At 56.2% G+C, this 15,355-nt stretch overlaps 1 protein-coding gene across 8 annotated transcripts in view; it reads right to left on the bottom strand.

Annotated features, from left to right (window-relative positions):
- Window positions 1-15,355, bottom strand: part of Foxp1 (forkhead box P1) — a 513,865-nt gene that overhangs the window by 16,781 nt on the left and 481,729 nt on the right. For all 8 annotated transcript variants that reach the window (XM_047534814.1, XM_047534811.1, XM_047534812.1 and 5 more), the window contains one exon: window positions 4,221-4,304. In XM_047534814.1, coding sequence (XP_047390770.1) covers window positions 4,221-4,304 — 84 coding nt within the window. The remainder of the gene's footprint in view (window positions 1-4,220; window positions 4,305-15,355) is intronic.

The following is a 15,355-nucleotide window of genomic DNA, read 5'->3' as shown; positions in this document are numbered from 1 at the left end:
CCTGCGTGTTCCTGACGCTCCTGCCTCACTGGAAAGCAGCCCCGGAGAACAAAAGGCAAACCTGAAGCCAAGCAGGAGGGACTGGGCACACCAGGGACCGCGGCTCACAGAACTTGTTTTTCCGCCTGGTTCCACTGGCCCGAGCGGCGGCCTGAGTCCCGCCTGAGCAGCCTGGCCACAGTGAGGCCTCCTGACGTGAATCACGGCTCAGGGCCTGGAGGTGCCAGGGCGGGGGGCGGGCAGCGGCCGCCCGTCAGGAGCCTGCGCTCCGCTCCCTGGCGAGGCCCACAGGGTGCAGCTGGCCGGACACCTCGGGCAAGCCGAGTGGGGCTCCAGGGCCACGGGCCACACGCGGCACGGAGCTGCTTTCCTGGCCCTGTGTTCAGGCGCCTGGCTGTACAGTAGCTGAAAGTCGCTCCCAAATAGCCCGGCTGCTATGGCTAAAGAGACGATGTAACAGGGAAACCCAAGGGGCGCTTCGCCCCAAATGTGCTTTATGGCCCTTTCCGGAAGTCCGGGCCAGGGCCCTGGGGCTGCTGGCCTCCCTGCAGCTCGGGGCTCTCGGTGGCAGCAGGCCCTGGGGCAGGCACGCCTCTGTGGCCCGGTTCAGATAGGGCTCCCAGTGTGCCCTGCCACAGGGCAGCAGGAGGTCTGTCCAAGGAGAGCCTGACTGACGGCTCCGCTTCCCCCAGGAATCCCTGGCTAAGGCGTCCAGCAGGGAGGAACCAAAGGATGTCCCCCATCTCCCTAGGGCCCCAGCCACTACTCTGAGTTCCTGGGAAGGAGAGGGCCCTTTAAAACCTGGACTGCACTAAGGCGGCCCTTCCACGCCTGCCTCTGGAGCAGCCCTCCTGGGCGGGGCTGGGCCCCGGTGGTGCAGCGCCTGCCCGGCACGTGTGAAGCCCTGGGCTTAGTCCTCAGCACTGCAAAAAACTGAATAAATAAAATAAAGGTATTGTGTCCACCTACAACTAAAAAATATTTCAAAAAAAGAGCCTGTGGCCACCCTGCTGGGCCTCACTGCCCCTTTGCAGGTCCTCAGGAGTAACCCCAGGAGCAGGGACCGTGGGACAGCCACACGCACCCACTCTTCACCCAGGAGGACCCGCGAGCTGCTCCCTCCTCCTCCTCCTGGGTGTCCAGGTCACCTGCCCCTCCTCCCAGAGGTCTCCCCAACCCACCTTCCAGCTCACACGCAGCCCGACCCTGCACACCGCGGTGGCTGGCGGCCGCCCCGCCTCCCTCCCGTTGTGGGCGGCTCGCCCAGGGACTGTCTGCTGGGAGAAGAACGTGCTTCTCCACGCAGCGCACCCTCCAAAACCACCTACCCTCACGTCTGGGCATCAACCTGGGAGGAGGACGGGTTTCCTGTTCTGTTTTTCGATGACAGGGACAGCAGGACAAGACCAATGAAGGAATGAGATGGACAGCAAACCGGAGCGCCGGCCCTGCAGTGGCCCCCGCTCCCTCCTGTGGCTCCCACTCAGACCCACACCCGCAGCGGCAACCGTCCTGGGACCAGTGCCTCCGTAGCGGTCCAGATCGAGACACTCCACGTGGGACCCAGGAGGTACATCCAGCCACCCTCAGAGCAGTCCAAGAAGGCGGGCGACGTTCACCGCGAGCCGTCCTGTCTCTCAGTGGCTGATCACAGTGCCTCTCACCCAGGAGTGGGAAGAAGGGCCGACTGGATGGACTCACTGGCAGGGCCTGCCACCGCGGTCCCGTCCATGGCCACCGCTGGCCTCGGAGCGTCCAAACCCACACCGGGCTCCAATGCTCAGGCTGGCTCAGCCCGTCATGGGCTCCAGGGGACACTGGGCACCGAGGAAGGGTGGTCAGGCGGCGCCAGGGTCCGCAGAGCTGGCAGTCCCAGGGCGTGGGCGCGTGCCCTGGCCTCCGCGCTATTTTGGCAAGGAAGTGAAAATTGCTGCACAGCGTCCCACGTCTCTCTTTTATAATTAATTTCCCCCTGCCTCACCTATACATATTTTAATAATTCCTGACTTATAAGATGGTATCTATAATAAAAATTTTCTATTTTCCAATAAATGAAAAGGAGGCAGGTTCACGGGGCTGGCAGAGGGTGAGACACGGTATCTGCTCGCCAGGCACCGATTTCACTTCTTACATGCAAGTTAAAGGATAAGGGATTTATCAAGCAGCCTGTGAAGGGAACCACTTTTCATACACAAATGTGATCTTTTTTTTTTCCGGAAGGGTAATACAACAGCACATTTACATAAACTAATCCAAACAATCTATGTACTGGACAATGGCGAACCTCACACAGACGGCCTATTGTTGGTTTACATCTCGCAGCTCTTTCTGTCGCCGTGTCGAGCTGCTCGGGCTGTCAAAGCCTTGACTTGGACTCTAAATAAATGGTTATAGAAGTGCCGCGCGGCGACATTGGACTTCTTTGCAAAAGAAGACCTGCTGTGTATGAATTCAAAAGCTATTAATTTTTCAGTCAAAAATATTCGTGCCTATTTCTTTTAATAAAGAAATACTGTGCTGAGCTACTGAGAGATAATGTTGACTAGTGGTGGAGAATTTTCAATAGAGCAGTTAAAAATAAATTTAGTAGGAGGTCCCCTTCAAAGTTATAATTTTCCAGAATGTAAAACATTTTTTTTTTTAAATACTAATCAAGACAAACCATCCTTTCCTGTTCCCTCGCGCCCAATGCTGCTTTTCCCTGTTTATGGGTGGCTTCACGTGGTCCCCAGGGCCACTCCCAAGGGTCCTCTTGGCCTGTGTCGGCTTCAGGTATGTGGCGCTCCTGACCCACACTGGCTGGCACTTGCTCTCTGCTGATGGACCACAAGCAAGTCCTCTCCTAGGGGTGGCATTGGCCCATGATCCCAATCCAGGGAGGAGGGGACACTATCCCTTCCTTCTCCTGGTGCTCCTGGGGGCCTCGAGCCCTTCCCCCTGGGAGAGCTTCCCTGGAGCCATCCGAAGGTTTCCAGAGGGCTGGAGGGACTTGGTGCCGGGTGTCACCAGCCACACCGCTGCTGGAAACCAGCTGTGCCACCGTGGGTCTCGACCGGCTCACGCTGTTTCCAGGGCCCCCCAGGAGGGGCTGGAGGACCAGCTCAGCTCCACCCTCCGGGCGGTAGCCTGCCCCTCCAGTGCTACGGCCATCCCGTGAAGTACACGGAGACTAAGGACTCTCTCCCAGTGAAAATGGATGCGCCAAGTGTTTAATGATTTTATGTCCTATATCTCAGTGACGTGCTCTGTTTCAGACATTAATTTTCTCTCCCAACTGCATCTTGGCAGGCTACCATATTTGCTAGGTTAATAGTCTGACTCGGTTTTATTTCTATCACCATAAATCATACATATATGGGTGTGTGTTTGCTTTATTTATAGAAAAAAAATCAGTCAAAACAGATAAACCAATACTTTGCCATTATGCTGCATCATTGCATATTGATTAAAATTGCTGGTACTAACTATAGATTGTCAACGCTCAATTAATTTTCACACAGTGACTCCCGGCAAAGTCAAATAAAGGCAGTGTACCTTTAAATTTTACAAATCTTAAAATCAAGAGGCAGAGCACTGTCTCCATTTTGAATAATCAGTTAAAGCCACTAGGAGGATTTTAGGGACGGACGTACTTATGTAAGTACATATGTACGGGAGGGACACCTGCTCACCAGAGCTCATTTCGAGGAACCAGGTCCCGGGCAGGACCCTGCGCCTGGACTGGCATTACTGCCCAGGCTGCAACGACAGCCTTCAAGGTTCAGTAAAAGGGCCTAGGAGGCCCGCGGTGCCCTGGGCCTCCCCGCCTGGCCTTGCCCCTCCCGGGGCCTGGGGCGGCTCAGCAGCCCCAGCTCCTCTCCCCTTTCCCGGCGCTGCGGCTGGACTCCCCTGCTCCATCCAGTGCACACACACCCCGTCCCGTGCCCTCCTGGCTGAGGGGCCTCTTCCTTCTGCCTTCATGGTCCGCCTGCTCCCCGCCCCGATCAGAGACCATCCCACCACCCGGAGCCCCAGCACGTGGTTCAGTCCCAGGGTTGAGCACAGATCGCTGGGCCTCATGGTGAGGGCCATGCCTGACTCGCCCGTGTCTCCCCGGAGGCCGAGCTCGCTGCCTTTGCCCTGAGTGGGCACCCGAGGCCTCACACACACACCTGCTCCCAGCCTGTCTCCACCCCAGGCTCGGGCTGGAGGCAGAAAGAGGGTCCCTGGGCGGTACTTACGGGCTGAGGGGCGGCTTTGGGCTCCGTGGACTTCACGTGCAGGTGCGTCATCATGGCCTGAAGACGCTCTTTGTCTTTAGCGAGCTGGTAGGAAGAGAAGGGGTGGTCATTTCTGTGAATACAGATGCGTGACGATTCCACTAAATCACACATCTTGCACGTAACCACGGCACACGGCGTGGGACAAAACCGAGCCCGTTGCCCAACCACTTTTGGAATCCACAGGAACCCTGCCAAACGCCAAGGAACCGGAGGTGTCGGCGTGAGATTTCTCAACACCAGATGCATTTGCCTTTAACTGGAGGAAAGTTCTAGACCTGCCGGCACCAAGGAGTCCCGAGGAGCACGCACAGCTAGGAGACAAAGGTGAATCATGCCTATAAACCAGGCTTATTCACAAGGAGGCCAGAGGAAAATGAGCCAGGCAGCCATAACTCGTAAATCCATCTGCTGTGGTGGTCGCGGAGAAACACCCAGGCAGAGGGACACGTTTGTGCAAAATTAGCTTCGTCTTTCTTCATGGGTAGCACAGACCAAGATGGTGCTGGAAGGTGACGTCAGCAGAGAGAAGCAGGGACAGATGCCGGATGGACGGCTCCCATTTCCATGGGAGCAGAGTGAGCGGGTCTCAATGGGGGGACCCGCCACCGCGGGGACTTAAGCCTCTCGTTCTACAGGAGCCGTCGGCTGACGTCACAGATGTGTCTAACTGGACGCTCAGAGCAGACGTGGCAGCCCGCTAACTAGGGGCTACAACTTTTGTGCTTGGTTTGGACAGTTTCAACACAATGATTTTGAAAATTCAGGACAACTGGGCAACAGACAGGGACAACTTTGGTTTAAAAAGTGGAAAACATATCCCCAAAAGATAAAGGTACATTTAAAAGATCAGCCGAGGCACTGAGCAAAAACACAGAAGAGATCAGCGTGTGAGAGAGAAAGAATGAGAATGAATTTACATATAGTTTTATTTCAATGCTTTTCTAGACCATTTGTCCAAAATAGAACCTTAGCACTATGAAGGGGCTCATTCCTTCTATGTGACATAATTCACCTTCTACCCTTTTGAAAGCAATTTTTGCAGGATGACAATTATTCCAAAATTGAATATGCTTCACTTTTGCAGGGAAGTTATTTTCTGAGGGGTGAGGGGCTCGGGCATCGGGGCAGGCGGGGAGGGTGAGGTACAGAAGGAGAGGAGAGTCTCTGGCTGGTCCTGGCTGGGTGACTCAGTCGCAAACCAGATCGCACTTGATTTTTTTTCTTTCTCTTTATTCCCTTGTGGCTCAGGGAGGAATAAATTAAGCAGCAGCAGCAAAAAAAAAAAAGCCTTACAGTGTTAGCATTTATCTTTCAACAAACAGGAAATGAAAACGATTCCATATTAGGAGTCACTTTATGTTATTCATCCTGCTCTTTAGCGAGTTATCGAACAGCCCAACCCAGGAGCCCTGAACACATAATGCTGAAGGAATTTGGTTTTCCAAAGCGGCTCCGTTAGAACAATTAAAATGTTGGGAATGGCATTTTTCTACAGTTACTTATTTTTTTATGTGAAAAATAAGCTATTTAAGCTATTTTTTTAATATTAAAACTAAGAAAAAATTCTTAGATTAAAAAAAAAATGCCTGGAGGAATATGAAGCATCTATGTTGATTTTTGGTTTTGGTTTTTTGGTACCAGGATTGAACGCAGGGGCGCTTAACCACTGAGCCACATCCCCAGCCCTTTTATTATATTTTATTTAGGGACAGAGTCCCGTTAAGTTGCTTAGGGCCTCACTAAGTTGCTGAAGCTGGCTTTGAAGTCTCTATCCTCCTGCCTGAGCCTCCGGAGCGGTTGAGATCACAGGCGTGGGTCACCATGTTGCTCTTTTTAAAAACAAGCAGCAGCCTGCCACACTGGACAATGCAGATCCAAGGGTCAGAGGAGCTGTTTACTCAAGGGTCTCCTGAATACCATGGGTGACACTTTGATTCAGTCACAGAGGCTAAGTTTGAAGCCCCAGCATCAAAGGCAGCAGGTCCACCCCAATGCCCGCCAGGCTGGGCTCTTGCAGGCCCGCCGCGGCCTTCACACTGCGCTGTCCCGCAGCCCCTGGACACGTGTCCACAGCACACATGCTGCCCCCAGGTGCCAGCCACGCGGGCGGCTCCAGGAGCCCCAGCCTGCCGTCCCAGGTGAGGTCCCCAACAGGAAACGCCCCAGCTTGCTTCTGGTTAGCGCACACCCACACGGCCACGGCCCCGGGCGGGCTCGGGGTGAGTGGGCGCCCAAGATTAACTTTCCAACCATCAGGGAAAGAAACTCGCCAGACCGCCTTTGTTTTTTAGGTCAAAAAGGCGAAACTTTTGCACCTACAGAACCCATGGGCTCTGCCGGGCTGCCTCGCCTTCCGCGCTCCTGGTCCTTCCTGGTGGCCTTACAGCATCGCCCTCCCGCCCCCTTGCCCCTCAGGATGGGACCACAGACGCCTGGGATCTGCACAACTCCAGCCTTCCCTCTTAACCCGCAGATCCAACCTGGAAGGCCGGGAGAGGAGGCTGGCAGAGCCAGACCAGAGGCCAACTGAAACCTGCTGGGCCTCGATGCTGTGTGGTGAGCGAGCACGCGTGTGGCATGAAGGTGCAATGGTGGCACATGGGCCAGAGCGCCCACGCCGCGTGCCCTCGCCCGCCCGGGCCTGGGAGTGCGCGGCCCCTGGGGGTCCTTTCTCCTGCGTGTGGAAGGACCCTCTAGCTGAGGGTCCTCCGGAGAGGAGGCCCACCCTGCGCAGAGCTTTAGTAGCTCAGGCTTTAGTCTACACCGACAGAGTGTGTTTGGAACCTGGGTCCACACACAGGGTTACTGGGCTAGCTGGGGAGGGGCTGGTGTGAGGCTTCAGGGATGGAAAGAGGACGCCCCTCCTCAGGGGCTCTCCCTGTGGTCCTCCCAGCACCCCGGGTGGGCGTTTCGCCCTGTGGCCGATCCGGTCCTTCTCTGCTGTCAGCGTGTCCCCAGATCAGGTGTGGACAGCGGGGTGAGAGCCCGGGCTTAGCAGAGCCGCGGCGAGTTGGAGGAAGCCTGTGGCCCGCCCCGCAGAGCCTCCGCCCCAGCCCCCGGGGACTCCCCTTCTCTGGTGGTCCGCGCTCGGTGAACGGAACTGCTGGCGAGCGGGCAGCGTTTGGCTGTGTAAAAACTGTGCCGTACCAGCAGCGCGGCAGGGCCACGCCTGTCACCGGGCGTCATGGCCCTGCAGACGGGGCCGCCTGAGGGCCTCTCGGCCTGTCCCCTGCTTCACAGTGGGGAAACAGAGGCCTACGGGGCAAAACCGCCCGAGGGCGTGGAGGCCAAGGGGCAGAAACAGCTGGTGCAGGCGGGCCTGACTTTCCCACACCTGGGGGTCGCAGGAACCTGGGGCCACATGGAACTCAGGCCTCAGCCTCCACACCACTGCCCTGCGGAGGCCACGCCTCCAGGTCTGGAAGCAGGTGTTTTCGTTTTAACAAGGACTGCAAGCGTCCACGCAAAATCGGGAGAGTCTGGGGACAAAGCCTCTGCCACGCACCACGCCAGGCTTCCTCGGGAGTCGCGTGGGCAGCGATGACCCCAGGGGCTGGCCTGACCGAGGCAGCGGGCACGCGGGAGGCAGGGAGACCCAGGCAGGCTGGTCTCTGCAGCCAGAGATGAGGGAAAGGCAAACCCTCTCTCTCACACACACTCACTCACACATACACATATACACTCACGCACACTCTCATACACTCATACACACATACTCTATACACACTCTCACACACTCACTCTCACACTCATACACATATACACACACACTCATACACATACTCTACACACTCACACACACACATATACACTTACACATACACACATACTCTATACATACACTCTCACACTCATACACATACACTCACACACACTCATACACACTCTATATACACACACACTCACACACATGCGTATACACATACACTCACACTCTCACACACACACTCACACTCACTCATACTCTATACACACTCACTCACACACTCACTCACTCTCATTCATACACACCTATACACACATACTCTATACATACTCTCACACTCATACACATATACACTCACACATGCACTCATACACATACACTCACACTCACACACACTCATAACACACATACTCTACACACTCACTCTCACACACAATCATACACACACACTCATACACACTCTCACTCATACACATCATACACATTCACATACTCTACACACACACACACACTTGCTCACATACATGCGCATACACATATACGCTCACACTCATACACACTCATATACATAAACATACACTCACATACTCATGCACACACATACACATACTCATACATTCACCAATACATATACACACATTCACTCATACACATACACACTCACTCTCACATTCACATACTTATACACATACACACATACTCACACTCACTCCATCACTCCATCATACACATACCCTCATACACACACACACATACATATGCATACTCTCTCACACACACATACACTCACATTCACATACAATCACTCATACATATGCATACTCACACACACTCATGCACTAACTCATACATATACACATATTCATACATACTCACATACACACGTACTCACATACACACACTTGTACACATACATGCTGTCACACATACACTCACACACTCACACATTCTCACAGTCACACATATACACATACACTCACTCTCACACACACACTCTCACACTCTCTCACACACACACACACCCTCTCTCTCACACACACACTCTCACACTCTCACACACACACATACACACCCTCTCTCTCACACACTATCTCTCTCTCTCTCTCACACACTCTCTCTCTCTCTCACACACACACACACACTCTCACACACACACTCTCACACTCTCTCTCACACACACACTCTCTCTCTCTCTCACACACACACACACACTCTCACACACACACATACACACCCTCTCTCTCACACTCTCTCTCTCTCTCTCACACACACACACACACTCTCACACACACACATACACACCCTCTCTCTCACACACTCTCTCTCTCTCACACACACACACACACTCTCACACACACACATACACACCCTCTCTCTCTCTCTCTCACACACACACACACACACTCTCACACCCCCCCCCCGCCCTGGCCCCTGGAGGCACTCAGCCCACGTCCCCCCCACACCCAGCACTGCACGGTCGTCTCCACCCTCCCCGGGCAGCTCTGGCGCCTGCTGACCGGACCTCATGGGAACTTTAAAGACCCCTTTGCCACCGGCTCGGGCACGGAGGCGGGTGGCCTGTGGCGCGACTCCCTGCCCAAGCCCTCCCCCGCCATGAGCTCCGCGCCCGCGGCCTCCCTCCTGAGCCGCTGTTGACGACTCTGACCCTTAAGGCAGAAGCACCCGAGGACCCAGCCATGGCCTAGGACTCCGAGGCTCCCCGTCGGGTGGGCTTCTAAATCATGACGACGCAGCCCCAGGGTCTCCACAGGAGAGGGGAACCCGGCTGCCTCTCTTCTCTCCTCGGCCCCAGCCCCCAGCGGTGCCTGCAGGAGGCCAGCCCACCCGCGGGCGGCCTGCGCACACCCTCCTCACACCTCCAGCTCTCAGCCCAGTGCAGAGGGTCCTCCCAAGGCTCCACCGTGCAGGAGATGGCCCCAGGGGCAGGGGACACCACCCACGAGCAAGCCAGTTCTACAGCCACCTTGGGCAGCTCGCGGGACAAGCACGGAACCCCAGGGCCATGGTGCCTCCGGGAGAGACTATGGGCAGCTCCCTGCAAGAGGAGGAGATGGCTGCCCGGCGCTGGCCCTCGGGGCTTTGCTCAGCGTTTAAGGCTCCTTCATGCAACAGCCCCAAGCAGAACGAGGGACACTCCAGGGCTCTCTCCCTCAGCCAGAGGCCTGGCCAGCTTGCCTCGGCTTGCCCAGGACATTCCCAGTTTTTAAGCTGAAAATCCCAGGACTCAAGAATTCCCTCCGTCCCAGCCAGGCAGACCCAGCGGGTTGGCCAGTCCACGGCGGGTGGGACAGATGGACGGGTTGCCGAAGAGCACGGTCCTTCTCCCGCACCCTGCGACCTGGGCCAATGCCCAGGGCCCTGGGCCAGGACCGACCTGGTCAACGTCCCCCTCTCTTGGGAACGCCGCCTGCTCTTCCCTCCCTAGCAGTGGCCCCCGCCGCCAGGGAGAGGTACCAGGGCCTGACTGCGGTGGGGCTTCCGAGTCACTGTCCAGGACAGGAGCAGCCCCTGCAGCTGCCACCTTCCCCACTGGCCCGCCCTAATGCCCACCCTGGGACGCCATCCTGAGCCTCGAGTCTTGGACACGAGGTGGAGAGTCTTCATCTCCTGGTCCTCTCGTCCCTCCAGGCCCCCCGTCACGCGTCCTCGGACGCACTGACACCAGCCTGCGTCAGGAAAGTGCGCCCTCCCTGCCGGCGTGCTGCCCGAGCCAGGTAGGTTCTCGCATCGGCTGAACTGGACACTTCCCTTTCCCCAAGTGGAAAGCCCGCCCGCCACCAGACACTTCATGTCACGTCATCGCAAAAGGCTGAGAGAGCCACGAGCACGTCCCCACCCGAGGGAGCCCAGGCAGACGGCACCCACATGCCTCCAGATGGCCGAGCCCAGGCCTGGGGGCAGTGGGTGCCTGGTGACCACAGAGGCACCACAAGCTTTTGGACCACCCAGGCTGGGTCGTCCACGTTCGCCACCCAGTCCCGCGTGGGTGGGAGGCTGAGCACTCACGACCTGCACCAGACACGCGGGGCGGCTGGGGCGGCTTTCCTTCCCCACCTCGAACCATCCCTTCCAACAACATTCCACAAGACTGTCCGGGGGGACATCTAAGGAGCCACATCTTATATTCCCTGGCCTCAAAAAGCTGCCCTTGAACTTGACCCGAGTGACCTTCATGGTGGCTGTCCTGCTAGGACGTGGCTGCATGTTCACTGTAAGGCCCTTGTGTGACTCTCAGGGCCTAGAGAACTGGGCACCCAGGTGAGGCCTGGGGTGGACCCCCTGAGCCCACCGCTCTCCACCAAGAGGATCGTAAGGTCTTCAGGGTGACAACATGCTGAGCACGGGCCAGAAGGCTCAGGTGCCTTTCCCACTAGTGTCCTTCTCAAAGAGACCGGTGAACAGGGCAGGAGAATGGAATGGACGCCCCTCTGTCCAGCGGCTCAGAAGCTGACCACGGCGAGGACGGAGCTCTCTACACCCTCCAGCAGAGGAGTGAACGTGCAGGTCTATCTTGGCTGCCTGCAGGAGGCCCGCGATCAAAACTCGGCTCCCGGGAGGCCAGTCGGGTTCCGAGCACCCGGGACAGGCCCGCTCAGGCTCAGCGCTAAGCCCGAGTGTGATCCCTACCCTGAGGTCTAACTGCCCCAAACTTCACCTGTGCAGCTGCGCAGGCTTCTGGTTTGGTCCAAGTGTAGGAGCACGTGGGCAGCTCTGTGAAGGGAAGTCTCTAGCCACTGTCCCCTGAGACTGAGGGGGCTTTCTAAAACAATTCTCCAGGGAAGCATCACCTCCTGTTATGGACGAGAGGAAATTCCTAGGGCTCAGAGGCCAGGGGCTGCACAGGTACACAGCCCAGGGCTCAAGTGGCTTTCCCTGTCACCTCTGGACCTGCATCTGCCCCGAGGCCTCCTCCTGGGTCCCTGTACTATGATCCTCTAGTCCAGACATAAGGAGGGCCCATCAGTGCACGCTGGAAGACATGGTCTGGGCTTCTGAGCTCACCGGGTTGCGTCTACACTGCAGCCCACGGAGGCCTACCAGGTGTGAGGTGCTGGTGTGGACAGAGGCCCCGGGGCCTGGGAGCTGCAGGGTTCTCCTGCTCCCACATGGCCATCGCCCCTGAGGAATGGCTTCCCCCGTGGGCTCACTAGTACCAACAGTTTGTGAATTCGAGTTACTCAGTGGTGATCCTGTAGCCTACCCCGAGACGCTCGGGGGTTCAGGAAACTCCTGGACGGGGACGAGCCTTCTCTAATGGAAACGCAATAGCCCCGGGCCACTACCAGGGAGGACATCCACTCCAGGGCAGGCGACTCCCAGCCCGTGGATGTGAGGATGGGGACGGTTCCCAGGCCGGGGGACCTGCGAAGGCCACTCTCTGTGCACGGGTGCGTCTGTTCCCGTATTCCTGCTGCGGCAGGTGCCTCGTGCCCCTGTATCTCTGCCTGCCCGGGCACCATGACTATCAGCCGAGTGTCTGTTAACAAGTGCCCTTGCAGACACCAGTGTGTGGAGGAGGCGCCGGGCTTCAGAGAAACAGGAGGCCAAAAGGAAGGTAGCTGGAATGTCTTACGCCTCATCCCAGGTCCCCGACAGGGCCAGGCTGCACCCAGAGACTCCACGGAAGCCTTGACGAGGCCTGAGCTCGATGAGGGTCAAACGCTGAAACTGCTGGCACTTTCTTCTCTGTTTCCTGACTGAGTAACGACTGATGGGCAAAATCTGTTACTGCGTGGCTGCTTTCTAGCAACAAGACCCTCTTGTGGGTAAATTTCTGGCATTTTCAAGAATCCATTAGCATCAGCAAGCACCATCCAATGAGTGGACGGTTCTGCTGGAGAATTACTTTGTGGTCTACTCTTGCTTCTAGAACGCAGAAAAGAGGAGGGCAGCCCTGTCCATTTCCCTCACTGCTGGACGCTGTGGTGGCTGCGGTCGAGATGGTGCACAGTGTGTGTTCTGGGCAACACTTACTAAATGAGAAGCGGCTCGCGTGAAGGAACGCCCCGCAGCAGCTTGCCACACCCTGACCCACGTGGGTGCCCTGCACAGGCTATTCCACCCTGCCTGCGAAGGAAGGGGCGTGAGGGGCGGGCAGGAGGCGTGCACAACTCCAGGGAGCCGGGGACCTCAGGCCCGAGGGGCTACGGTGTACTGCAGCTTGACTTCTCTCGCCCCTCGACCAGGGTGCTTCGCCATCTCACGTAAGAGCCGCGGACTCTGCCGTGGTTATCTGGTGCTGAGGCAGCGACAAGAGACCACGGGCACGGCTGTGCTCCTGGGCAGCCTCCTGAGCCAGCGCTGAACCACACGTCACATGCAGCGGTTCTGCAGGGCTACCCTATGTCAAAACCATCCTCAGCTCTGGGGTCAGGCCTGCGGTCTGCGATTTCCCAACTGCCAACAAGCACTAGGCCGTCCAGAAGGCCTATTCCCCCACCACGGAGGCACAGCCTGGGACTGGGACCGGGCAGGTGACCCCCACAGTAGCCTTCCAGCAGCTCATCTGCGCTTTCTATCACGGGGTGAAGACCGGTCCTTCAGCCTGGCTTCCCGCCAAAGGACGCAAAGCAAGCTACGAAAACGTGAAATCCGGATTCCCAAAGACTTGCATCCGGCCGTCCTGCCACGTCCAGGGAAACCCACAGTGCTGTGGCCAGGCGGGATGGCCTGGCTGAGGGAGGGCCTCCCCCTCCCCCCAGCCTCTCTTGGGGCAGAGTGAGCCATTCAGGAAGCAGCCACCCAGCTCCCAAGTAACGGACCGTGCAGGGGGCCTTCTGGAGCCCTGTTGTGCCGTCGGTTGGGGGCGACCCAGAACTAGGTACTTAAGCCCGCCATCAAAAAGGAAACTTCATCAAATAAACAAATACAGCAGCGGGCGTCACTTTATAAACACCAGCACCAACGCACACACGCAGACGGCGAGAGCCGCGCACGCACCTGCGGAATCCAGGCTCACCGGGCGCACAGAGCTGTACGTGAACTTTGGGGGTTGTGGGGGCACCAAGTCCAAGGCATGTTTTCTTTCTTCATAAACTGGCTAGATTTAAAGATGTTTCCAAAGACATATAAAAATTGGGGTGTTTTTGATGTGTCATTTGCTTGGATAAATATCTTACTGTTCTAATAAGTTAACGTCTGTAATTTTGAGTGGACATTATTAAGTAGCTCCAGAAAATAACATTTGAAAAAAATCTTACTAACGAAATGCAATTTGACAATTAAGATGAGAACTAATTTAAAAAAAAAAAAATCCTTTCTATCCAGAAAAGTCACAACAAAAAGTTTAAGTGTGTTTGGGCTGATTTTTCTCTGCAACTATTTGAAGCTGTAAATGACTTAACTCGGTAAAATTCCAAATGTAATTATCTCCTGTACTTAGCCTGGGGCTCTCCATATATCTCGGCATTGCTGCCTTGCATACAAAACAGGGTTTCCGATGGCCGGGACCGCCGTAGCGGGCAGCGCTGTCTTAATTTCGCCTCGTTGACTAACCTCTCGCCTACTCCGCACCAGCCAGAGGAAGAAGCCGCCGAGTCACGGGCACTCAAAAGCGCTCTGGAACTCAGAGGCATAAATGGGGTTTGCAGGGTCAGGCTTCTGCAACTGTACATTTTAATAATCTCCATTTCTGACCTAATTTTTACTTGTAGAAACTAATTTTCTATTAATTATACCAAGAATGGGGCCATTGTTGAAATACGGTACTTCATCAATGAGTCACACCCGGCAGTGGAACCCGCCCGTGTGAGAAAGGCCCCCTCTCTCCCTAGGAGGGTCTGCACGAGACACCTTCTCTCGTGAAACAGGCCCAGCGTGGGGCGGTGGCTTTCCACATGTCAAATCATGTCACCATACAAATGGATCCGCGTATTCATGCAGTCTACTCACATCTGTGCAAATGTCTATGTTCTGGTACTGGGGATTTAACTTGGGGGTGGCTCCACCACTGAGCTACACTCCCAGACCTTGTTTGTTTTTTGGGACAGGGTCTCACTGAGTTGCAGAGGCTGTCCTCCAACTTATGATTCTCCCGTCTCAGCCTCCCGAGCCGCTGGGATTACAGGCACCTGCCACCACGCCCGGCTGTGTCTGAATATTTTCAGTACGAGCAGCGAGCACGGGATGGTTCTCAGCGGTGGAGAGAAACGGGGGCCACAGGAGGGAGGAGGGCACACTGCCTGCACGCCCACGCTCCTCTCCCCTCCGCTCTGGCTACCTCTCCCTCCCCAGCTCGGCCCCCTACCTTCGATTTAACAACCATAGCAACCTGGGGGACTTGAGCCCAGCAACAGGCAGCCAGGGAGGTAAAAGGAGGAGAGGGGAGGGAGAGCGGGGGAGACGCAGCAGCAGAAGGTGGTCGCCA

Source organism: Sciurus carolinensis, chromosome 19, assembly GCF_902686445.1.
Source record: "Sciurus carolinensis chromosome 19, mSciCar1.2, whole genome shotgun sequence".
Classification (NCBI taxonomy): Eukaryota; Metazoa; Chordata; class Mammalia; order Rodentia; family Sciuridae; genus Sciurus; species Sciurus carolinensis.
This window is presented reverse-complemented; position numbering and strand designations above follow the sequence as displayed.